Source organism: Diachasmimorpha longicaudata, chromosome 2 (genome assembly GCF_034640455.1).
Source record: "Diachasmimorpha longicaudata isolate KC_UGA_2023 chromosome 2, iyDiaLong2, whole genome shotgun sequence".
NCBI classification, from domain to species: Eukaryota; Metazoa; Arthropoda; class Insecta; order Hymenoptera; family Braconidae; genus Diachasmimorpha; species Diachasmimorpha longicaudata.
The window spans coordinates 7,880,790-7,907,773 of record NC_087226.1 but is presented as its reverse complement, the minus strand read 5'-3'; the positions used below and the strand labels follow the sequence as shown (position 1 = coordinate 7,907,773).

General features: G+C 37.8%; 2 protein-coding genes across 9 annotated transcripts in view; one reads left to right on the top strand and one right to left on the bottom strand.

The window, feature by feature from the left end:
- Positions 1-26,984, bottom strand: part of LOC135170469 (procathepsin L-like) — a 200,508-nt gene continuing 173,524 nt past the window's right edge. For 6 of the 7 annotated variants that reach the window (XM_064136327.1, XM_064136318.1, XM_064136361.1 and 3 more), the window contains 5 exons: positions 2,346-2,663; positions 2,076-2,252; positions 1,494-1,853; positions 1,162-1,322; positions 1-322 (listed from right to left, as the gene is read on the bottom strand). In XM_064136327.1, coding sequence (XP_063992397.1) covers positions 115-322; positions 1,162-1,322; positions 1,494-1,853; positions 2,076-2,252; positions 2,346-2,483 — 1,044 coding nt within the window. In that variant the 5' untranslated portion in view covers positions 2,484-2,663 and the 3' untranslated portion in view covers positions 1-114. Of the gene's footprint in view, positions 424-1,161; positions 1,323-1,493; positions 1,854-2,075; positions 2,253-2,345; positions 2,664-26,984 lie in introns of all 7 variants that reach the window. The other variant, XM_064136371.1, reaches the window with a different exon arrangement.
- Positions 4,287-26,984, top strand: part of Mitf (mitf) — a 54,493-nt gene continuing 31,795 nt past the window's right edge. The window contains exons 1-3 of one of the 2 annotated variants that reach the window (XM_064136222.1): positions 4,287-5,238; positions 22,609-22,816; positions 24,854-25,222. In XM_064136222.1, the coding sequence (XP_063992292.1) occupies positions 5,081-5,238; positions 22,609-22,816; positions 24,854-25,222 (735 nt within the window). In that variant the 5' untranslated portion in view covers positions 4,287-5,080. Of the gene's footprint in view, positions 5,239-10,317; positions 10,847-22,608; positions 22,817-24,853; positions 25,223-26,984 lie in introns of those variants that run through there. The other variant, XM_064136214.1, reaches the window with a different exon arrangement.

The following is a 26,984-nucleotide window of genomic DNA, read 5'->3' as shown; positions in this document are numbered from 1 at the left end:
CCATAATTTTAATATGATAAAAAATTTTCGTTTAGTATAAATCGTATAAAACAATTAAAAATGTGATAGATGTCTGGTTTTAATTTCTTTTTTTATTAATTTGAAACAAAATCGTTAATATATTAGTTCGGCGCGCACGTACGCAGCATAATTAGCTATTCCACATCGATTTACACTCCTCTTGATCCTCATGTATCCACCTTCACCCCACTGGTCGCCCCACCAGTTTTTTAAAATCCAGTAAGTGGGTGTATAGCCAACAATGAGCATAGCGTGATTAACGGTGTCAGAACTGCATAGTGGATCGTCGTAAATGCCCGTACTGAAAGCGATTTATCAAATGCAACACCCTTTTGTTTTCAATCTAACGTTGTTCGTGTACAAAATTTCCGAAAAAAATTCATTTCATGGCACAGCAAGATTCTATAAGTTTAAACAATTCTGGTTATTCATTTCCTCTTTTTGGAATTATTTTTATGACGACATTTAGTTGATTTGATGTCGAGCATTATACTTGAGATCATCTTTAAGGATATAGAGCACTTACACATCCTCAAGAGCGTGATATTATTCATGCACCATATTTTTGTAGACTATCCAATTAAAAGTATTCGAGCATAAAAAATTCACCTAATAGATTGGGATTGCGGGAATCATAAGACCGGATTGTTGAATGCAAAATCGATTTCAATGGTCATGACCTTTAAAGTGGCATAAATCATGGGTATATTGAATGAAGGAAGGGAGTGAACATTGAAGACGAGTTAAAGAACTCGTGGAATAATTTAATACCAAGAATGGAGAGAATTTTTTTTCTACTTAAAAAGATTGAAGATCGTCCGAAGGTGACGATGCACCGGCGGAGAGAATTGGAGAGTTTGAGAATAATTTCCGATGAAAAAAAACTGCGATTGAATTGGAAATTAAATTTAATCCCGATAGGCCTATTAATTATCCAGTGGTGCACATTATGATTTTCATATTTCATTATAACACCTCACTTTTCACTCGAACTTTCCTATTGATTTTTTTTTATCTCCACTAAGTACCAGTTTGTAATGGAGTTTCAGGGAGTTCAAAAAAACTTGAAACTGGAGTGCGATGGGGATTATATAAACTCGTCGGTGTGTAAATTATATTTTATGGGAAAATTTTACTTACTGATAGAGTTGAAATGTCTTGGGACTGGCATTTATGGAGGTGGCAATGGGTCCAATAGTCGCAACAGCAGCCTCCAGTGCACGTTCATCTTGGGCTGGTAGAATTGCCCACGAACTGACGTTAGCGGCACTTAGATCTCCGTTGTATTTGCAGCTACTTTCCTGTGATTAACGTTAGATTTTCAATGAACACTAACAAAAATATCGAATAACATGAAAAAATAGCGTAGACTGAGGGAATTTCTTCTACAAATTCAAATCTTGTATTGTCTTCATTTTACTGATCCCCAAAGTGCCAATGTCCCTTTATTCTTCATAGTTGGAAATACTCACTCTGGCTTTGTACGGATAATTAACCTGGGCCATAAGACCACCAACTCTCTCGAAATATTTCATTGTATTCCTCAACGAACCACCGGCACAACCGAGATTTCCAGTAATGGTGCTACAATCGACTAGCTGCTGTGCACTCAGTGGTATTACTAATCCTGTCTTCTTAAAAATTTGACCTGCGATACTTTCAGCTATCGAATAAGCGTAGCAACTACCGCAGTCACGTTGATTTACTGGCTTTGTTTTGAACCCCAATTTACGCCAATCTAAATGAGTTGGAATTGATCGGGGGTCGTGGTGAACAGCACCAACAATTTCATCATCACTGATACGTCTTTTTCGACTGGGTAGTAATTTCACCTGTGGAAAGAATGGGAAAGCAGAGGAAGTGTATTTGAAATAAATAGTTAGAATTTTGTTGGATGGAATGTACGGAAAGTGGGGTTTTGCGTACGTGAAGTGTTTAATATTCACGGGAAAAGGATTTTTAAACTCGTGGAACCAATTGGGGAGTCGGTTGGCTCATGTCAAGGATATAATTTGAAAAATAGACATCCGAAAATCATGTAAATTCCTACATACCAATGCCTTGTGGTACTCTCTCGAGGAAAGATCAGCAATATCATTGTCTCTGAGTGTATAGGTGTGATGGCCTGCAGCAGCTTCCAAGTTATGATGGTAAATCTTGAGCAGACTGCGCTCCCATATTCTACGCCTACGATGCTCCTCCTTACCCTTGTACGCCTTGTCGAAGTTAGCCTAGTGAGGAAATAAACGTTCAGTCCACCTGTTTCTGTATGATCAGAAAAAAATGAACTTGTTGATGAAAGAAATTTTATCATGTTCTATTACCTTGTAGAAGTGCCAGTACTCATTGAACTTTTCGGATATTTTTTCTGGTAGTTTTCTAATGTTATCGAGAAATGATTGCCCTTGGATGGAGATCATGGGAATGAATAGGAATAAGATTGTACACTTGATGAACCTCATGATGGCTCCGATGATTTTTCCGAACTGCCGTCATTGTGTTATGGCCGATATTAAAGTGATATTTGTTTTACACTTGTCAGCAAAAATGGAACAGTTTGTTATTTGCATAAACAGCAAAACAATTTCTCCATGTGTTTTTTGAGGTGTTAATTTTGTACAGGTTTCATTAAATTAGGTTTGCTGCAATTTCGTAATTGAAAATATGTTATTTTGATGGTTGTTTACTTAGTTATTCCATGGAAACTAATGGATTTGCCGGTTGTATGAAATATTGAGAGGAATTAATGTAGCTGTGATGTGGAGAAAGGCAGGATTTATTGGTGAAAAGTTTTTTCACGGAAATCAATGGAATTGAATAATTATTACAATTATTGGATTTTAGATTTACATGAGTCAAGGTTTTTTTTGTACTAATAATTCACAAGTCTCTCCTTTTCTAACAAATTACTGTTGTATTTTTTAAATATTCCATCAAGTTATTTTCACTGGAAATTCAGGAAATTTTCAATACAAAAATATTTGTGCTGAATGCATTTTGCCTCATCTATATATATTATACAACTCTCAATTTTTTCACTTCCATAAATATTGTAAATCATTCAAACGAAAGAGAAACTTCTGTTTGAAGTTCTTCTTCGACGCCTTACTTTTGAACCATTCGCCCGGTGATTCGAAAGTATTATCTCAAGACACCGAAATCTGTTTGGCCATTTCACCACCAAAACTTGTCGTTCCATTTGATGCACCGGTATATCAATGTAATCCTCGTGGCTAATGACACTCGGTTATATTCAAACGTCGGAGCATTGTACTCCCATAAGACCAAAATCCATCGATCGATTGGGTAGGGGGGAGCAAAGGCAAGTGGAACAGTATCAACCTTGATACTTAACTCAATTCAAACCTGGGTATCGTGCAGCCAGGGATTCCAGCTTTCTGGGTGGTAGGATCATCCTCACTGGGGCTTTACCCTTGTTACTTGATAATTAGCTCGGTAAAGCGAACCCGTGCGCATCTCTTTGCAAACGTTATCGGCTATCGAGTTTGGGGTTTCGAATCACGCGACTTGATATTTTAAATTACTTCATTAATACTAGTCTTTAAATTTATATTTCGGAGTGAAGAATCGTTGTTACTGATATCGTTTTGACAGTCGATTTAGCAAAAAATTATGGAACTTTGCGAAAAAATTCCGTGGCAGGAAAAGATACGAAATTTTTCTTGAATATTTTTCTCCCTCTAGGGATTCGAGATTATATATCTCCACGAATACAGAAATAAACTACTTAAAAATCATCAACTTGTTCATTTCGATAAAAAAAATCATTGAAATATGCATTATCTCTCAAAGCCCACTCCTTTGTATTCCATAAGAATGCAAGTGATCAAGTCGTAATGACCAGTCACACCCGCTGAATCTCAAACGATCTCGATAACGAAACATAAAACCTTGACCGTATTTTCCAACCCACAGAATCCATCAAAACCATAAAAAATGTTCCCTCCTCGTACCTCGAATCCTGGAAATACCATAAACAAATCAGAAAACCAGTCGACCTTGTTCGTACCAGATAAAACCGAAATTCAAATGGCTCTGATAAACCCTACCTCTTACTAATCATCACAATCATCACCACCACCTGCTGGTTCACCGTACCACGAACAGATGTCGCGTTCGGTCAAATGATCCACGTCGACCATGCGGATCGACATTCTCCCACAATCGCATCGCACACGTCTGTGCGAGTAATACAATCATACAATGTTTCCCATGTATGTTTGGTATTGTGTGTTAGTCGGACACTCTCTCATTCCCGTTACAATCGTTCGCCGTCAAGTACTGTTCACCTCAAAGTGAGGGGGGAAAAAAACGCAAAAAAAAAAAATCATAATTCGACAGTAGAGATGCGTCACTTGGCGTTTCATTCCGTTGTTCCGTGTTTATCATGCACAATCCAATTCCACACCGTTGATACGAAATTCTCGCACACTGGTGAATGTACACCAGCGGGTTATTGTGAGACGCGCTTACCATCCGCTAAATTCACTCACTCAAATAGCGGCAAGTGTGAATGATTTGAGTTACTGAGTTGTTCGTGATTGTGAGAGTGATGAGTTGGATTATTTAACAGTGCCAAAAGTGATTGTAATAATTCGTAATTATTTCATTCATATCTCAGAATGATGGATTAACAAATTAATGAATTATTTTAAATGATTATGACGGCTACACAAGTGAGTAAACAAATGACATGAGGAGTGGTAATTTTGGCCAGCGCCGTCGAGGGCAGACCAGAACGTTCCGTTTCTACTTATCGCGGATGTTGTGCTCCCCGAGGATTGGGGGTTCAGTTTGAAACACTTGTTTTTTCGGTGTATATCTCTCACTCGTTTCTTTCTCTCTCTCTCTCTCTCCTTCTCTCTATCTGTCTCTGTCTCTGTCTCTCTCGGTGACAGTGTATTGGCTGTTTGGGCAGTTAGTTCTCATTCGGTTCAACGCTAGTCGTGACGCGTGTCTCGAGAGCGCGACAAGTGAATTAAACTGGGATTCCAACGAGTTTCTTGAGGATATTTAGAGGGAATTGAGCGATATTAAGATGGAGGAGTCCGGAATCGATATGGGATTTGATCTTGCTGCGTTAAGCCACGTCAATGATTTGGATATCGATAACAGTGACTTTGATCAGGCCCTGTCAATGCTATCGAGTTCACAGGATTTCTACGAGCTCAAGAGCCGGGCACCAGACACATGCAGGTGGGTCAATAATGGAGGCATTTTGGGGGCTTCGTTGGGGTGGTGAGGGTGGTCGAGGGATGCGGGAGGGGCCACCTGTTGAGTTGTTGTTTTTCATGCCTTTCTTTGTGTGGTTATTAATGGGTGAGGGGAAGCTGGTTGATACCGACCTTTCCAGAGAACATGTGCAACACAAACAATTCCATGATGGCATGCTGTAGAAGTTCGAAAGCGAGAATGACCTGCACTTGAAGTGAAAGGAAGTGCATCGCTCTCTGTATTGCAACGTAGGTTTGAACGGAGAAAATTGTGGGATGAAAATTGTTCTGCAGATGTGGGTGAAAATTATTTAGGATAATTGATATAGTTATTGGAGGGAATTTTACAGAATTTTGGAGATAATTGAATTGTCTTTGAAATTTTCATTTAATGGAAAGAAGAAGACATGACTCGCAAGAAGGGAGTGCTTTGGGACTCGGTGTATCGAACTTTGAAATCAACGGGTCAAAAATTCTTTGGATATTGCGGTTAGAATTAATGGAAGTATTTTTCAAAAAAGGAGAGAAATCGCAGGGAACAAGTAATCGTGGCGGTAACTTTGTACGTTGTTGTTATTCGCGTAAATTTATCAGGAAGGATTTGATAAAATTCGCATATCTCTGCACTGGAAAATTGTGAACGAGAAGGTAATTTTGTCGCTCTTAGAAATATTTTGAATATTCAGGGATAGTTGAATACTCGAAGGAGTAGGAAGTATCACTTCTTCCATTAATTTATAAAAAATATTTTCGAAATTGAATGCCGCACGTTCAAAGCATTTTCAAAGTAGTTAAATTTCATCCTCAAATATTCGACACTGAAGACAGTGAGATTGAATTTTTTAACCCTGCGTAGGTTATTTTTTTCATTCAGTGTTCTTGAAATTAGTAATTTGCGTAGAAAATATATCGAAAAATGTGATAAACACGAAACCTGAAGATGATAGTTAACCAATGGCATTTTCCGCGCCGCCAAGTTGACGCTAATTGTTGGGCCACGTGGGGCACACGCCGATACAATGTGTATAGCATGTACACATGCTGTTGTCGATCCAATTGTTTTATGGACAAACAGAACTGCCGCTTTGACGAAGGACGTACGTGTATATGGGAAGTGTATTGTTCAGTTTATGATTTTTAAATAGGAGTACGTCGTCAATTTCAATCTACCAAAGTCCGTTGACAGTTTCTCGATAGAGCAGTGAGAGATGAAAAAATTAGTTCGTCGAAAAATCATATTATATTGCGCCGAAATATTCGTGTAATTTTATAATTTTTTCAAGTTATTCCCTGACAATTGAGAGAAATTGAGCATTAAAGAAGAGACTTCTTCCAATCTCCCTAAATTTCCATTACTTTTTCAGACATAATTAAATGACACTTTAAAGTGTTCGGTTTTGTAATGAGATAATTACTTCACAGAGATAACATTCTTCGAAATCTGAGGAATTTTTTTTTAACGGTGCACAGTTAATCATATTTGTTGTGGTTATTTTCCAAATATTACGGTTTGTTCCGACAAGTATATTATTTCAGTGACAGATTAGTTTTCATTCTCAAAGTACATTAATTTTCCTCAAATAAATCTCTCTCATTTCACCACAGATTCTCAATTTCAATAAATAAATAATAATCATAAGGAGGGAAATAAATTTCTTTTTGTTAGTGAGAAAAGCCCAGGAAAGAAAAGTTGCACAATGGTTGGAATTTATTCGAATTGAAATATTCCTTCTTCCACCCCCTTTGAATTACCCAAGTCTCGGGTAAAAGTTCGATGGGCCATGTGTATACGTTTGCAGTTCTCTCTGGTAACTTCGTTTACCCCCTGCTGGCAGTCGTTTCTGCAACTTCAATTCTAGTTTTCCCCGAAACTCTACTCCTCCCATGTGTCGACGCATTTTTCCGGTTCGAGAGAAAATTTTAGATACCCGCGGGGATTGGAAAAGACATCGGAATGGTAATGATAAAAAAAAAATCATGTAAATTCATGTTGTTGACCTTTCAAATCATATTGGTTATCGGTGTAATAGTTTTATCGCACTGACGGACATGATGGAATGGCGGTAGATAAGAGTGGGATTATAACTGAATATCAGAATTCAACATGAATGATGAAATAAAAATTGTCGTCATCGAGAGTCATTGATATTATCTTGATTAAATTGTTTTCGGCAATTGATGATAGTGCATTCAATTGATGAATCATCAATTTTCTATGATAAAATCATATTATTCAAGCCATTACGTGAGTCCATTAATTTCTAATACCAATATTGTCAATAAAAATTATGAATGTGAAGTACAGTCTCCTTATCAACAATCAGTACATGATTAATCACCTATAATTTAATTGTTAATTATTTTTTAAGTAAATCATTTTCAATTAATAAACATGGTTTTCGATTAGTTAAATCATCCTCGATTCGTAAATGAGACTATGGTAATGATAATTAGGGAAGTTTTAACTGACTTCGACTGATCCTGAATTTTCAAGAAATTCTAGTTTTCCCCGAAAAATCTAACTCGATTATGGGTACGAAACACTTTATTTCCCCGTGCTCAATATGCCAACCATATCCAGGAGAATCTGGTCCTTGTCCTATTCAACATTTCAAGTCAATGATAATCTTCCATTCCGAGGACATCTTTATTCCAAATTTCCAACCCATACGAGTAAAAATCTGGGCATTTGGTATGGATGTATACAGGACGTATGTGCAAAATCAGGGGATAGTGAGTACAACATGGTATAAATGTTGAGCGTTGAAAGCGGATATTGTCGAATGGTTATCGTTTTAACCGATGCGCTTTACTTCCATACACTTTAGCCGCTTGAGTTAAGCGTTATTGCAACAGAAGGGGGCGGACAGGGAGGGGTGGATAAGGAATATAACGTAAGACGGTAGCTCGACTCGAGTATCTCTGGATACTTCTTATATACAAGCCCTTGACTTGCTCTCCTTCACCAAAATACACGGGGCCCTAGTAGGTTGGAGAGCAAATAACAGCTGCCGGAAACGTTCTTCTCTCGACATAATAGTTATAGTTATGCTAGCAAACCCTATGATACAGAAGAGGATGTATCCAAGTTGAGGTAATAGTTGAAATCGTGCATTTTGCGAAGAGGAGCTCGTGTTTGGGCTCCAAGTTAACGGGGGAGAAAAGCCGGATGTTGCATTATCCATGAATATGACGGCATTTGTTATGAAAACCCCAGAGTAACTGTCCAATGTGGCTCGCACTTCGCCCCAGTCATTTCCTACTCCCTTATCGTACATCACTCGAGGGTCATTTGAATATTAGTATTTGTTTTTATATTCTGGCTCGTATTTCGCGAGATAATTTCTCGTCTGGAGTGAAATGCCTCCTGGTTATCAGAATGACGTGGGCAACAGGCGTGATTATGTTAACACAGATGTGGTGTCAATTGACAAATTATGTTTGGACTTTGGTTACACCTCATGTGTTTCTCTTTTCAATTAGTGGTTTACGGAAATAGAACTGGTCTGATTTAGTCGTTCAGTGATTTTTTTTTTCTCGAAAATATGCTCAGGTTGTCGTTATGACAGGAGAGTTTTTTTTATTATTATTGGAGAGGATGGAAAGTTGTGGTTAGCAATTTTAGTAACTTTCAGTGAGTTTTTTTTTAAATTGCATTAATCAAAATGATGTACGTCAATTTTTTTCACAAATTCGGTGAAGTCTCAGTGGTAGCGATGGTTGTGCTTCACTATGGAACAATGGATACCGTGTGGTCGGTGAAATTCCTCGTTGGAAATGACAATTATTTCCCAGATTGAATGTTTGATTTGCGAATTTGCGGTTAAAGAGAATCATATGCTAGAACACGTGCAATATCCCATGGGCCATCAAACACGTCGATCTCCTGAGCTGTGTGGTACTATCGGGCGACTCTGGTAATCGTGTGTAGGAATCTTCCAGCTTCAGTAAACTCGGTTTATAGGTTTCAGCAAAATGGTGAGATACGAAATTTTCACACAATAATTTTCCAACCACTTTTTCTCCTCATCTCCGCAACGCTCTCGGGGCATTGTGAAATGATGTTTCCAGTCGTACGGACACCACAAATTAATGGGAAACGAATGATGGATTTTTTCCTACGATATACCATAGAGAATGCTTTTCCTCTACTTTTTTTTTTCGTATCAGAGATTTGGAAAAAAAAGTTGTCACCGATGGACACCCAGTTTTTATTGCTCCAGTGAAAACGGATTTATCGGTTTCTCTTATTCGATGATATGTCGTCTCTGGTTAGAACACGGACATGTGGAAATAATTTCCATCTCAATGGACATTCACTATTTCTCGTACATTCTCTTCCTCGATGTGCACAGGATCTTCAATATGTCTGAGCATCAAATAATTCACGATTCAATGAATATCCATTTGTGAAAAAGCACTGGAATATCATGCAGAATCACGGAAAGCTTGCCATGACTTTCATATCACGGTCCCACTGTCTTTATTTGTAATATGTTTGCTAATATGGGTATTTTCAATATTCAGAAAAATATTTATCGTGCATTTTTTCGCTGATATAGAGTAAAAAGCCCAATAAACTACTTCAACGCCGCGACTCTATTATTCTTTAGTAACTATTTCACAACTTTTACAGCAAAACAAAAATACATTTGCAAGCAACATGTCAAAAAAAATAATTTAAATGTTGATAATTATCACTGGACTTTATTAAAAGTTATACGTCACGTAATTGCTCCCAAGAATGAATGGACCTGTTGACAATGACTGACCTAGAAAAGTTTACAAAAACGATGCTTTGGCGAAAATAATTATTTTTCATCACTATTTTTCTCGAAAATCCCAAGTTAAACGAAATTGTGCAACTTCATGATATCCATTAATTCTTCTCGATTGCTTTCGAAAAATACGGATCTTCTGATGATTTTTCACACCAATAGAAACAACTGCGAAAAGCAAAAAGTGATATTGGCGCTGTGCGTATGAAACGTCAGAGAGCCTCATCACATCTATAATCACATTCTCCCAACAACCTCAGCTGTGATTTCATGAGCCAGTTTTAGTAGCGTCGCGACGTCCGTGAGAAGCTCCTCACCAAGAAGAAGTTCGAGTTACGTATTTAGTCATTGGATGATGCGTGACGTTTCGGAGGCCAAGCGCCAAATAATCGAGTTTGAGGAGTTGGTCAAACGATTGGATCGCATCAACGATCTACGGGATACAACTGGTAACACTAATCCTCCTAATTCACCCGCTCGTCGTCCATCAAATACCCTATTCTCCTCGTACACGTGTTCGCCAATTCGTACAACACCCTATGCCCGGCAAGATGGACCATCCTCCTATCCAAAGTGTTGCCGTGAGGACAGTAAACGGGTACGTGTCAATATTGGTATCGATGAGGATCTGCGTATGATTCTGGAGATGGATCCGTCTATTGTGGATCGCCAACTGTCTGAGCCAATACAATCAGCTTGTGAGCAGTCTCAACTGCAGTTGTCTGGTGGACAATCGACCAACTGCATGATGGTAAACAACAGTAGGACGGCTACCATTGCAAGGCCGCCTCGTGCTACGCGACCTCAAGGCTGGTACTGGAGACTAACATTAGTGCCTAATAATGTTCGTCTATCCGTATTTACGTTTCTATATTTGAAACAGCTGTTTGAACCGCAGACTGTGGCCATTCATACACTGCTATTATTTCTACACAGAATCATCAAATTATTTCCGTTAATTTCGGTAACGGAATGAGACTCCATCATATCGATTTGAAGATGGACAACTATCGAATCGATGGTGGCTAATGATGTTCGTGTATTTATCTTTTTCTTTTTGTATTCGAAAGAAATCGTAGATAGGTAAATCGCATCTGCGTAGAATCCGTAAATTCTTTTCGTTAATCGTTTGTCTTATCCGTTAATGAGTCCACATTATTTATTATGTCGATTTGGAAACAAATCAGCGAATTATGATGACCGTTTTATCCAACGCATTAACTTTCGTGGCTGATGCTCAATTGATGATTAGGTTAAGAGCTTGAAATGAGAAGAGAAAATAGTGTAATTATCGGTGACATTAGTGCCTAACAATGCTTGTCAATTCATATTTGTGGCTTCAGATTTGAACCGGGTGTATGTATTGTAAATTGACCAATCAGCCGTTCCCATTACTTTTACTTAAACCCACTAACTTCTTTCGGTTAGTTTTGGAAATGACTCTAAACGATTTTTCATGCTGATTTGGAATTGGAAAACTAATGAACCCTAATGCTCAATCAATGATAAGATGATGAAAAGAATTGCCGAAACTATCAGTGACATCAGTCCCTAATAATATTTGTTTACCTATTTTCCCGTTCTTATGATTGATACAACTGAACCCTAAAATTGTCGTCTTTCCCTATTTCTATTGCTATTCATAATGGTTAGATGCTTTCGTTCATATGAACAATGAGGCTAGATCGTTTCTGAATTAGAATAGGAAACTACTCAACTAGAATTTTTGTTATGTGTGATACATTAGAGTTATCATGGTTGTCGATCAATCGATGATTAGGTTAATCGTTCGTAATGACAACGGAAAATGACCAGAACAATCTCTCTCTCTCTCTCTCTCTCATTCTACAATTGCAGTCTTTCGTAAACAGCGAATAATTGATTGCTTTTGTTCACGTGATGATGCACACGTATGAATAGCAAACTGTAATAGGAATTTACTAATGCTTTCCACAATGTACCGAGATGATGATAATATCGGCATTTGTTATGTAGGACTTCGGTTTTTGGTTATGCATTCATGAGAATTTTCAATGTAATTTTCGGTAACAGTACGTGCGGTTTATATTCATACATGATCGTCTCCATTGATGAATAAATGAGCACTTTCTACTGGTTTACCCTGTTTCTGTTATTGAGGTGAATTTCGGTATTTATGTTGGGTTTTAAGTGTTCGAGTGGGCGAGACTGAATGCGTCAGACAGTTTTGAATTTCATTGATTTTTAATTTTCATATTTTTTCAATATCTGGTTATTATAGCAATATTGGTATTTAAATATCTCAGGGTGAGAGTGATAATCAACTATTGCAGATTTATTACTGGCTTGATTGATGCAACTTCTCAAAATATTTCACGAGAGCTTAGATTCATCTGCGTATTTTGAACTCATCACAATGGTCAATTGTAGCGATATACTTCGAGACAGTAAAGATCCTACGTAAAATTCTTGGCAAGCGTTGGCCATCGCCTGTCTCGTGTTCGTCATTTCTTGGTTACTCAATCCCAGACGGTTATAGTTATCACCACACATTTCGTGAAAAAAATGTGCCTCAGAAGGAATTCGTTTAATTATTTGCCAACCACAGGGAGAAAGATTAATGAATTTTTATTTGACAGGGGGAGAAATAGTTGAATCAAAATTAGGGAAAAGTTCCGGAGTTTGGATGTGTGAATATTCTTTCGGAGTTATGTGTGTCGGTGTGACTGCCCAGTGCAACTGTTGAATAGAAAAAAGCAAAAAAATACGTCTGACACAAACAACAATAATGTGGGTGGGAGAAATGTTAAAGTATAACGGAAAATATCGTCTCGAGTTTTTCTTTTGATGGGATCGTTGGCCCGTACCCTGACAAGTGCTCCACAATCACGACTAACCAGGGCGCGCTAGGACTCGAGGGCTTTTTTATTCCTTGGGTACACATTTTTTTTTTAAACATCCACTCCCTTATTCTCCACCATTCGCTTCTTGACGCAGTCTAAAACATAGCATTGCCGCCGAAGACTTAATCGGGCCCGCCCGCTAGCAATTAAAATGAGACTGGTTGAATTAATATAGTGAGACGTAGGTCGGAGGAATGGAATGAAAGAAAAGTTAAATAGAGTCTTGAGTGTTCTAACGTAAATACTGAATTGAATTCGGAATTAATGGTTAAGAGTAACCTATTTCTTCGGGTTGTGGAATTCCTTTGATTAAATGTTTGGTGGGGGCCTTGACTGGAGTGAAGGACCAACCGCTGAGGTGTAAAAATTACATTTCAAAACGTCATTCGTGAGCTAAATGAAATTCAATAAAATGTGCCGGTTGCTACTGAAATTGTACGAATCGTCACGTAAATTCTACGAATTTTTCTCTCCGTTCAGTTAATAATTTTCAAGACCACGGAGACCCACTCGCAGGTTCCCTTTTCTATACATTTTGCTCCAGGATTCAGTCGACTCCATAGATCTCCAAACTGAGACCTATGGATTTTAGAAACAAGAAACAAGTGGTTGCCATTTCTCTAGTACAAAGATATCGTTAGTATTCGAGGAAGACTTTTGCAGTTATCTCCAGGTTCCAATGCACACCTCCTCTCTGCAACAGTTTTTCATGCGTCATGTCAGGGACATAGTGGGGGACGATATTCCCCTTGTTGGGGATGTCTGGAGCTAGAGACGTGGAGAGTGGACAGCACTCGATTTTTCCCGTGGTTTTTCCCCACTCATTTCTGCTCTCAGAAAAAAATATTTTCCACTGCAATAAACGCCGAAAAATGCAGGAGTCGTTGATGAAGAGGGGTTATTTCGTCCTCGGGGAGTCCCTTACCATCAGGACCCCGATTCTCCCAGGAAGGAGCAAGAAACCGGGCCGAGGCAATTACGGGGATGGCTCTGGTTCATTGCGGTACTGCAGATACAGCGTCAAACAAGTGTGAGAGTGAGACAAAAGTGTGGGTGAGGAGGAGACATACACTAAAGTGTGGGTGAACTTGCGGCGCATAGTACGGTCATAGTTTAATCAATAAACCCCTCCCCCAGTCTCTGTGTATAAATTCTAATACATGAAAGCACACCGCCTTCAGCTAGTGCTGGCTTTTGTAAACTGGAAAATCGCTGTCGATGGATTGCGCCAACTTTTGCAACTGTAAATATTAATTAAGGTAGCCCCTATTATAGTTGAAATGTTGCGGTAGGATTGTTAATCCAGGACTTGAACAATTCGAATCTGTTCCAAGATCCAATGAAATCCATTATCTGAATGGTTAAAATTGGTTTTGTTAAATAGCGTATAATTCAACTAAAGTTATTCAAGGATATGTTTATCGATATTTTTCTAGCGAATGTTTCAATTAACATTTTCATTTTCGCATGAATATATGGAATAGCTTCAGCACATCAAATTTAAATCTATTTGCCTAATGGAGGATTGGTGGAGGTGGATGAGTTTCTGAGGAAGTTAAAAGACCAGGGTCTGATTCTAGGGAATTTTTTCTGGTTTATTCGATCTGGGTCGATCTCGACTTTTTTGAGATTTATAATTTTTGGGCTGGTTGAGGGAAACTATGCAATTACCCCGTTTTCCGCATCGTTCTCATTGATTTTCGTGGAATCGTGAATAATAAATGACATTTAACTTTCAATGGTCCAGAAATAAAAAAATAATGAAAAAATTTCCCTCTCAACCCGATGGATGGCGAAAACGTTAACGATAGTAAATATTAAGGGATTCATCATCGTTAAAAGCTGAAAGGTTTCCGTGGTATTGTTATTCTGGGTGTTGATAATTAAAAAGAATAATTGAAGAACATTCCGATGGCCTCAGTCCGTGAGAATGCAGCAGCTGTCATTGAACCCAATGGAAAATTTATTGTCTCGGGTTATCAAATCATTTCGAGTGAAACAGAAACAAAATATCATGAGAATGAGTAACGGTGAAGCGCGAACAGACGCCAATGGCGCGGTGATTTCGTTATTAAAATAAATAGACTGATTCACTTCCCGCAGTTTGTGTTGATAATACACGAATAAAGGACGGAGGACAATGGAAGATGGATCATTACATCTCAACACTCGGGTTTGCACACTGAGAAAGTCCCTATCATCGACACACATACACATTTCTAGCCAATTTGAAGGGGAATAGCTTCTGATGGTCAGTGCAGCGAGTGATGGAGATTCTTGGCGAGATCACGTTTTCGTTTGTTGCTTGGGCAACTGATATTTACGTGACTCGGATTTTTCGGAGGGAATCTTGTTATAGGACTTTTTCAGAGGAATCGATTGGGAAAGTTGGACCATTGGTAACTGGGTTATGGACGGCTCTGGGATGAGATTCGTGAAGGGGGAGGGAACATGAGAAATATTTACGGAAAAAAATTTGTGATTTTCTTGGATGTGTTTCTGATTTTTACGGTAATTTTTGGGAATCTATTTCCAATTTTCAGGGATTGACGATCGTAGATCTTTACGATTTTACGGTCTGACTTTCTCTAGTAATATTCTTGTCAATTTTCAATGATACCATCGGTCATTCTGAGGGACATCATCCTCACTTTGTTCCTTTTGCTTTATCATAAATTTTAAGTGATAGACATCGCCGATGGTCCGACCAATTTTAGTCAATGAAAGAGAAATTAATTTTGTCCCTGATATGACATAGTCTTTCAGGATCTGTCATCAATTATAAAAATTGAAGAGAATTTTAAAGCAATATGTAAATTTTTTCCAGATGTTTTTGACTGTGAATAATTTTTAAAACCTAATTCAACAATTTCTATAATAATATCTAACTTGTGCCTTGTTCTCCCAACTTGCTACAGTGTTGCAGTAGGTTAGTAGCTGTCTTTGAATACCGGATTCATTACTATTTATAACGCAACGCTTATTATGAACGCAAGTGACGCCACTGACGGAACACTGTCATTATCTCCGGTTAGACGACGTTGAATTTTACCGATTTATGGAGAAGTAGATGCGGTGGTTAAGTTCGAGGTGAATTAATTTGGTTTCAGGGTTGTAGATCGTGGTTTTTTAATGGCTCATTGGATTTATCTGGGATTATGGATATATTGTCATGGATTTGTCATTCAGGTCATTTTGTCTCTGATTTTCTGAATCGTAAAGATAAAAATAGATTGTTTGAGTGGAGTAATTGATAAGCCGGATGATATAACAAATGTTTTTCTCGATCGGCTCATGGTGCAATCCCCTTTGATCCTTATGTACTTCGTTACACTGAGAAAGAACGATGATCTACTAAATGATCTACTAAAGTTGAAAAAACACCAAAATATAATTAATTGATATTTCTTTTTCGGCGAACTATTGAAGGACAATTCATTCAACTCATTGGTTTCACTGACATTTTTGGAAGTTCAAACTGCAAATAAAATGTAATAAATTTTTTGGAAAGTACCAGACACATCGGCCAAAATAGTGTAGGCTATACTTTCTCTCAGTCTGTAATCTTAAGTTCCTGTAGACTTGACATAATTGTCACAAAAGTTCTCATCAAGTTTTACTGTTGTTTCAGTGGAACAATAAAAACTCTAGTCGCTTGCTTATCGCTCATATTACTGCTATCATAATGATCATACAGGATGGCTGCTGTTATTAGGAGTTAGCCTTGGTGGATGAAACTTTAGTAAGCGTATTTTCCAACATTGTTAGTTTCATTATTTTTCCTCCTATCTTATGAGTGACGTAATTTGTTTCTCGGCCAAACAACATTAATCAACCATATTGCCCCAGGTGCTTCAAAGCTATTAACCATTGTTCAACACTTTTATGGCAAAGGAATATTGAGGAGGAGGAAAACTTGAATGACTTTCCTACAACTTTCTATAATTTTTCACATTCAGACTAATTTGAATTTTATTCACATGTTATTAGCGCTTGGAAAATGCGTCGAAAGGGTGTGGGAAAGTTTCCGGTGTGATTTTCTTTTCTCTCTGAAAGTCCCACTGAGACATAATTTTACCCCTCCACAAAACATAAAATACTGTATTTATGCAGTTTGACATTCAGATAGGAAAACAATCGACGGAATACTATCCTGTCGTAGGAAATAAATTGGTTAATATTGGCTTATACAATCTTCGGACAATCCCTCCTCTCTGTTCGAGTAGATTCGAATCTCTCGTGAACATTGACATCCAATGTTCCAAACGTCTTCTTCTATCTGTCAGAACCTTATTATTCGATTGGCATTACTGTGTGATATGGGAGGATATTTTAGGAAATAAATTCATCTATTTCCATCAGACGTTTTTCACTTGGACAAATAATTCTATAATTATAACCCTAATAATAACAATTCATGTCTATCTTGAAATTTAGTAAAAGTATATATCGTTTCATTTTTATTTCAAGTTACAGAAATTGTATTCTAACGCATAATAAATTTAATCCGTATAGTATAATGAATTTCATACAGATGAAAATAAAATTCTACGACCGTAAGTAGTTTTTATTTTCATTCTTTCACCTAATGAAATACAATTTCTCCCCAAGCACTTCGATAAAACGTATCGATACCTGCATAGAAAAATTCAATTCAGGAAAATCATATTATGAACTTTTAGTTAGACAGTGAAAAAATTGGGGGAGAAAAAAAATTAGAAGAAAATTAAAAAACTTTGTTTGAAAATTGTGGAGCCACTGGGTGAGGATTAATCAGTCGTCCATGTGGTTGCCTTATTGGAACTGAACATATAGACACTGAGTGATGTGGGTATAACTTTTGATATGGCATCGATTGAAACCCCAGCGGTTCGTCGACACATAAGCACACACTGCTTCGAGCCACATATGCATGAAACAAGCCTCGAGGTATTCCTTTGTGCAAACGGCGCTAAATTCTGTATTTTACGGTGAGACCGGGGTACACCCCGGGGCAAGTACAGTATAATATTCACGTTCGTTAGCGTGGCGACAGTAGAGACCGTTGAATATATTGGATTTTGGGACGTACCACCCGCGGTGTATAACGAAAATTAAACACATCTTGAGAGCATCTTTGTTAGGATTATCCTCATACTCTATATCAGGATCATCTGGCGATCGTTGAGTGCAATATTCGTGGCTCGTAATGGAAATTGTCCAACGAAATTCTCATTACATTTGGTGGAAAAATGACGGAGAGAAATTTCGAAAAAAATTCTGGTGTCAATAGGGGAAAAGGGGCACGAAGTGGTGGTTGGAAAAAGAATTTAGTGTTAGCATTGCAAATTTTATGGGCTTAAATGTGAATTTTGCCCGAACTTGTGCGAAAATTTTACCAGAAATTCCGAAATATTTACCTTGACAGCATGAGATTTTTTCCCAACTCGCACTCGAATTAGAATTTTTCTAGAAAAGTACCCTGCGTCAGTTGGAAAATTACGGAAATATAGCTCTACTCCACTGGACGTCTTTCAAATTCGAATGAAAAATTATTCTTCAGATAACTTTCAATTAACGAGTTTGGAAACTGAAACAAGATTTATCGGAGTTGTTCGTTATTTTCTTCGGTTTCCTCGATTTTTCTCATAAAAAGCAGAAAATTAATTTTTTTTAATGCCAGCAAATATATCTCTTATCATTCTTAAGTTTAATGTGCCAAAGTCGTCAAGTTTATAGTCCCTCTGGGAGTATTCGGAGTACTGTTGAAGGGAGGGATGAAGAGGGAGAATTTAAGATTACGCGATGAGCGACGGAAGGCAGATAGGGGGTTAGGGGACGTTAGTAGCAAAGGCCGAGTGTTCTGGTCGTCCTGAAACTTTTAACGCTTTTATTATGCCAGTAGTCTCAGTTTCCGACTTTTCAACTTCCTACAGGCGGAAGGAATTTTTAATTCCTAACGACGTTTAATTGCACGAGAGAAGAGAATATCCAGCCACTGGAGAGGAAAAAAAAAGATAGAAATGGGGGAAAAACAGGGGAGTGAAGGAGAAAAAAATGTGGAGAGATGGAAACGGTAGTGGCAAAAGACCTGAGTATCTAGTTACGAAAATATTTAATCGACTTTTTCGTCGCGGCATATTAAAACTTATGTCGCTAAGGTTTCTATTTTCTTGATGAAACCTTTGTTTCAGCCATTGTACGTATGACTGATTGTTCCAGGCATTGTACATACGAGTGATTGTAGCGATAAGTTGACATTTGTCAGCCGAGGGGCCTCATTGCCAACAGTATTCGTCTCGTTGAGTTGACAATTTTATTGCCAGTTCGGTTTGATTCATCTGCGAGTTTGTGTCACCCACCCGATGTCTCGTTGAGAGTCCCTTTGGCATTGAATTCTTTAATTAGAATACCGTTCGGGTACATATCGCGGCTTTTAGGTGGCCTTCGCTTCCATATGAGTGATAATAAAAATCTGAAAACAAACCGCAATAATTTTACTCATTGGTCACAATTCCAGAAAAGGAAATTTTTCATTACGACTTTGTTTGGAGGAGGAAAATAAAAACTGGTGCAGTGATATTTTTTTGAATTCGTGACGAGTGTCAGGAATGGAGAACGAATGACCGACGAATTTCATAATTATAGAAAACTGCATCGTACATGCTTCGTTCAGAATTTCATATTACGACGTGCGTAAAAAGCCCGTAACACACGCACGAACGTGCGTAATTCGCTGTTTACTGCACACAGTGACATAAATTCTGTTGGATTGCCAGGAGATTTTTAAATTGCCCTTTTTTCCTTCTGAGTGAAATTCAATATCGCTCTCCTGACAATTGGAGCTCAACTGTTCATGAAATTCAAATTTCCTTCTAACGGTGTATTTAAAAAATTTTATCATGCACGAATATGAATGGTCAGATTCCTTTCACTCAAATAAATCCATGAAATTGATGATTGAAAATCACTGGTATACAGTTGAAAAAAAATTTCTTCCTCATGTCATTGAAGTACTAGTGGATTCACTCTTTGTCCGATAATTTTTCCCATGAATATTTAAATTCTCGCTTTACCAAACACCTGGAGCATTCGCTATATTTTTTTCATCATCCACAAAGGGCGGTTAAGGGTAGATGGGCAAAACCCATTGCGACTAAAATTGTGCAATACCTCTATTTCGGGTTTTCCGGGGTACTACGAGTTGGCTTTGTTCCCAAATTGGAGAGGTGTCTTTCCAACGGAGCGTGTCCCATGCGCAATATGCGAGTAAAATTCCCAGATGTAGGGAAATAGGGGGGACGTAAAAAAATTAGGATCTCTGGTAAGGGGTGGCTGTATCGTGGTGGACACCTTGTTTTTTTTTTAACAGGTAGAATTGATGAAATACTCTTCGGGGTTTTTGGTATATGAAGGGAAAAATCGAGTGACATGGTTCGAGTGTATCATGAAATTTACGCCGTGAAATATCAAACTATATCTCTAGGGCACTTGCCAATCCGTCATTCAAAATTCCGGTGTAACCGACACTCCTATTTTTCATGGGTAACTTTAGTAGTCATACGTCGACGAACGTATATTCAGAAAAATCTCCAGCAAAAATTGCTACGATGATATGGTGAAAGTCACTGCCGAATGTAATATACTGTCGAAATTTCATTCTCTGGAAATTTACATCCAGTGTAATTTGGGGGAAAAAATTGAGGTATCTCCAGTTGCATTCAGGAATCTCTGCTTTATCCATTTGCCAATCAAAGCGCATACGGAGAAATTTTTTTCAGTAACAATTATCATACCGCGCAGTACAAATTAATATTTTCGTTGAAAATTCGAAACACGTCCAGATAATTTTTATGAAGCAGTAAACAATTTTTATTTTGCGATTAGATAATTTCTTACGGAAGACTAGATAAGCTTTACTAAATAGCCGACAAATTTTACTGAACGGTACGGTAATTTTTTCTGAATGGCTGAACGACAACACGATTACTGAACGATTAGGTAATTGGCGATTAGTCACAATTATCTCAGGATAATGAATTTTCCTCATTAAATACGGTAAATCTGTCATTTGTCAACTAATGCAAGATTAAAAGTTACTCGAAAACACATTTTACTCCCGCGTTCGGATAATTTTGACTACACGTTTCTCTCGGTGAACGAGTGAAAGGCGCAATTATAACGTGAATTTGTTGTTGGATCACTTTCATTTGCCAAAGGCAACTCCTATTCATCTGCTCATTGAACTCATCAGTTGAAACTAGAAAATTCCTGATTTCACGTTATTTATCCACTTGTTTATTAGACAAAAAAATCATGGTATATCTGTGTACCGCGCAGTCTATTCCAACCCGGGAAAACCGGTTGAGTGTTTCGCGTGTGTTGAGGGTTTTACTGCCTATAAAACCTCGGAACTCCATATTTCCCCATTTTTTTCTCCTCCTCAATTGTGTCATGCACTTGTGTAAATTCTCCTCTCTAATTTTTTTTTTCCCTCTTCGACCGTGTGCGGTCAACTGCGTCGGGGTCAAGCTCAAGCTCAAACGCGCGTGTCTATTATTGTACGGTTTACTTGCACGAGACACGAATTCACGCCAGATGGGCTTTTGCACTACCGTCTTCCTTCTCGTATATTTCTAAGAAATTGCGCAATAACAGCAGGCATATTTTTTAAAGAAATATCCACGATGGTGCAGTATTATGTTGGAGAAAGGAATCACGAGTGAATTTGATTTATTCATTGCATAATACGGTATCCGTGTTATAATTCCACGTGATTATTTCGCTCATTATCTTCAAAATCAATACCTTGGTGTTCACATTCAATTCGCCAGTGAATAAAAATATTTGTTTAATTCTCGCTGAGGGGCATCTGTCGTAAGATCCATTCTGAGAAGAAAGTTGGGCTAAAATTATTGCACAAATCTGTCAATGTAAGAGGTATGAGGGCGTTGTTTTGTGATTTTTAGGATTTTTTACTAGTACTTTTGTCATTCATAAAAAGTTGCAAAAGTAGTGGTAGAGAGTAGTATAGATACTGCCTAACTACCACTACTTTTCTTACTTAATCAGTAGATATTTACTACACGCAAGGAAACGAAAAGTAGTACGAACAAATATTTGTTCAGCCATTCCAAAGATGAATTTTTTCCAAAATTTTTTTCTCTCCTGGATCAAAATTTTTTGCTTCTCTGATCATTCTTGAATTGTTAATATTTCATGTTTATTCTGGTTCTACATATCAGATGTGCAGAGCTATCTCGTGGCAATTGTCTGAAATCACCAGAAGTTGTAGTAGAATCCCATCTGTACCGATGAAGTAATGCAAATTGCAAGCACACTTTATGAATGATTCAAATGTTTGATGATCATGAACGAATGTGTACTAATGATGTTGACCAAGGTATTCGTTGATATTAAAATTGTATCATCTGCAAACATCAGTCACGACTGATTGCCACCACGATTTCTCATTTTATCGTTTGTCTGCGGCAAACAAACGTCATACGTTCTATTTATCAACTGGTCTAGTTTCTTTGATGCCATAGTGACAATGGCCATTCAATTTCCACCGGAGTGAGTGCATATCTCGAAAAACTATGTCAGAGTATCAGTGCACAGTCTATCAGATGATACCAAATTACTCACTAGAGAATTAAACGTAGAGAAATCGATTATGTAATGTTTCATTTGGTATTTTTTTTTTAATTTTAGTCCGCCGACATTCAAAACAGCTACACCAACGTCACGGACACACTTGAAGCTCCAGTTGATGAGGGAGCAGCTGCAGGAGCAGGAAAGAAAGGAAGCGGAATTCCGACAGAGTCTGCAACAGCAGAGACCAGCAGCCGCTGCCCCTAGGCTAGTACCACCCACTCAACTAGCGACAATTGGTGTGGATGTTCCACCCCAAGTGCTTCAAGTATGTATGGAGTATCAGTTGTAGGAGAAAGTCCATTACACTGTTAAAAACTTTCACTGAAATTTCCAACTGGAGTCTTCAAAATTCCTGGTAAATAACATTTTGGGGAATTATATAATTCAAAGGTCCTAAATTCGTAGAAAAATTTGCGTGAATTGTTAATTTAACTTCAATTTTTTAACGGAAAATTCAGTCAATTTTTTAAACTGTGTATCAATTTACTAGCGAATATTGAACATTTTCAACTTATATTTGTTATATACACTAAATTTCTTCAACTAGATATTTTATTCATTCATGTCAGGGTATTTCTATCTCACCTCCCCTTCGTATTCTATTACTCAATAATTTTTTAGTATATTCACCGATTTTAGGAAGCCCGACTTTTTATCGTTAATGGCTGAAGAGTGCGCTCTACTGTGTTTACAGTGTGTCGTACCTGAGATCCTCCGCGCGTTGCTAAGATGAGATAAGAGATAGGTATATACGGAATAGTTTGCTTTAGATTACCCACAAGGCGTCTGCGAAAACGAGTATGAGCACAGGGATGAGAGACAAGTATATATGGTTTACTCAATACCCACACATTTCCAGGGGTTATAGACCGTAGAAAGGCGAAAATGCAATAGCTTTCTTTAGATTATCCCGGTATCCCTAGGTGTGCCCACCTCCAACAGAACTTGATTCTCATGATTGTCTGGAGCGTTGTTCAAATTTCGGTGCAATAGTTACAAATTTTGAGAATAAACCCAATTCCCATTGATGTGAGAATAAAGTTTTCAATTTGTCAATCCCTTCGTTCGACTTTACAGCCTCACGAATAATATACGGTTAAACATTTCTTCTCCAAAGTTAATCATGATATTCATTCGTTAGCTGAAGCCTTAGACGTTAAGGTCACCCAGCCAATCAATCATCAATGATGATGGAGCAATATCTCGTGTAATGGAAATAAACTCGGGAACTGCCTATCTACTCCCGAATGAATCGACTTATTGAGTTGAATCACTCTCATAAAAAGATAAGTTTCCATATCTTCCCAACAACAGAGAAATTCTATCGTGTCATCAAAGGAATATATGGGAATGAGACAGGATTCCTCAAATTGTTTGACTGCTCTACTGTCTAGCACATTCTACAGTTCCTATTTGTTAGAATTTTCTCTGCTCTAGATATTCCTATGTGTGTGAGGGGTGTATACCATACCAACCCATGGCAAAAACAACAGGTCCTTGTCCTGTGCATTGTGACAAAGGACACCATATCAGCCAGAGAGCACAGAAGGATTACAGTTTCAATTGTACAAATTAAACTTGCCTCTCCGTATTTTATTAAAGTCATTCTGCTTCATTTCAATACTCCCAATGAAATATAGCTTATGCTGACGTAATTACTTGTTCATTAAAATGAAAAATACATTCAAAGGAATTCAAATTTAGTCCATTTGATTGGTTTTTAAAACAAGTCGATGGCTCTATGAAATGAGAAGAAAATTTTCAATTCTCATTGAAATTGTTAAATGTTATACGTTTAAACATTTCTCTACCAAAGATATTCATGATATTCATTCACTGAAGTGTTAAACGTTAAGGTCACCCAGCCAATGAATCATGAATTATGATTAAGCAATATCCAGCATAACAGGAATAAACCCTGGAAAAGCCTATCTATCGCGGAATGAATCGGGTTATTGGGTTGGATCAGTCTCATAAAAAGATAAGACCACCAGTGCACACACAACGTTCGTCGTCTCTGTTCCATTTATGGTTTACCCGGAATTCGTTCAATTCCGTTTCATCTGGCTCAAGTTACCGAGGGCTTCGCTAGATCCCCACCTCTTCCCAGATAAATCATGATCGCTGGCGTTTGTTTTATTCCCTCCATTCTCCTCCTGTCGTATTCTAGCTCGTTGGTTACATTTGGCGATGCCCCTGAGCATTCGTCGATAAATATATCCCTTACTCCCATGATATTACAGCAAAAATACTTCCAACAAGAGTGAGCCTGAAAAATTGAACAATAATTCATTGTTCACAGGTTAGAACACTCCTGGAGAACCCGACTCGCTATCACGTGGTCCAAAAGCAGAAGAATCAGGTTCGTCAATATTTACATGAATCATTTCGATCAAATGATGGAGACACGACGGAGGGACTTGTTGGATCCAGTTATGGTAGTGAGGGTGCAAGTACACCAATTGACACGGGTCCGTCGCATATGCCGATGGCAGTACAAAGTGCTCCATCGGGTGCTGTTGAGGGACCTAAACCACAGACCCAACATCTCGCATCGTATCCATATGCACCAGCACTACTACCGAGATTACCCGGAGTCTCAGCCAGTCCAGATCCCATCAGTGGTGCTATGTCGCCGGGACTATCCAGCGTTGCCACCAGCAATTCCGAGGTTAGTGGATTTTGATAGATTTTCTTGTTCCATCGAGGAGTAGATAAAATGATTGCATTTCTCCCTTGCGACAAAATTTGTTATGAAAAATGATAAAAAAACGAACAAACACATTTTCTTTCGTTCATGGACATGACAGAGCGATCGTCACTAGAAAGCAGGTGCAATACATTTTCATAGGTATTTGACGAAGAGAATCTAGTTTTCTTGGAATAAGGTATGATACTTTATATGTCACTTAATGGTGACATGAAAATGTCGGTGAACGAATGGATGTTGGTAACCGCGTCGCATAGAGATATTATGGAGCATGCGAGGAGTGGGAATATGTTAGGGATGAAAGTATATCAGTTGTATATAACATAGACCAGTCAATGCAATTTCTAAGAATATTCAAGAAATTTGATGATGATTTTCAAAAATTCATTATTAATTCAATAGTGAAGTGGTTGCATAGCGTAGACGGAGAGAAAAATTCTTTAAAAAATACGTGCCTGTTTCGTAAGCTGCCAGTCAAAACAATATTTGGTAAAAATTACTGGGCAGTTACGCACTTTTTCAGTGATTACAGAACAGGCACGTAATTTTTAAATAATTTTTCTCTCCGTGTAAGGACCAAGGAAGAGGTTATCGGGTCATATCGGGGTTTGAGAAAGGTCAGGAAAAAGAGAGGTGAATGGAAGACAAGTTATAATCATAAAAATGACAGGCACATGAGGCTCCTGCGTCTATTAATATTAATCACCAACCCTAGTGTAGTTACGTGGCTCCAACTTGAATAGGCATAACCACTGAAAACGTCCCATTGAGATAATATAATCTTCAAATATTGGCCTTTACTCTACATCTTCACATTGTTGGTATAATTTTAACCACTTTCTTGCACTTGCCTTGGTGAATATCAGAATACTTATTTAAGCTGGTGTTAATTTCAAATTTAAAGATTTAAGTTAAATGCAAATGCAAGGTAGAAATTAACACATTCTGTTGGTGTCCTATTTTCTTCCATAGACATTGTACAATACATTCATGAATTTGTATGATGGTTAGTCAGGGATAATGAGTGTATTCGCTATCCCTCTCTATGGTGAACGTCAATTGTTGTTGACCCACCAAATTTTCACTCACATATGGCTGTCACACGAGTAACACGCGTCACGATAATGAGGTACTGTAACTGTGTATTTTCGTTCGTTTAACGCTGTTTAGATGATAATGTTGGGCACCAGGGATTATCGTGTCAATTGGTCTGTGTCCCACAGTCAATCCCGGGGTGTTCAGCTTATGAACTGAAAATATTCATGATACACAGAGAGAAAAATATTGCTCACTGACTGTTTAAACGATTGTATTCACGACGTCTTAATTTGAAATATCGAACTGAAAAATGTGTTGGTCGTGTTGGTTAAACTTTGTGATGGTTGGAATTTCGAATACCTTAAAATCATACGATTAAATATTGTCCTAATTTCGAGAAGCACATGCCATCAGATCTAAGAAATTTTTGTTGTTTCGATGACAGATATTTGGAGATTATTCAGACATTATCGGAAAGCTGGTCTTGATGTTAGCGGGACGCTGCCCATGCCATTAAAACATATAATTATTATTAATGAAATATTAATGAAATATTGTTAAAAACAAATAAAGCATATTGACTTATGAAGAAACCATTATCTAGTATAATAGGCACAATGGCTGAAGGTATCTCTCAATATCTTAATTTGAGACACTTAAAATGGATTTTATTTGTGGGCATAAA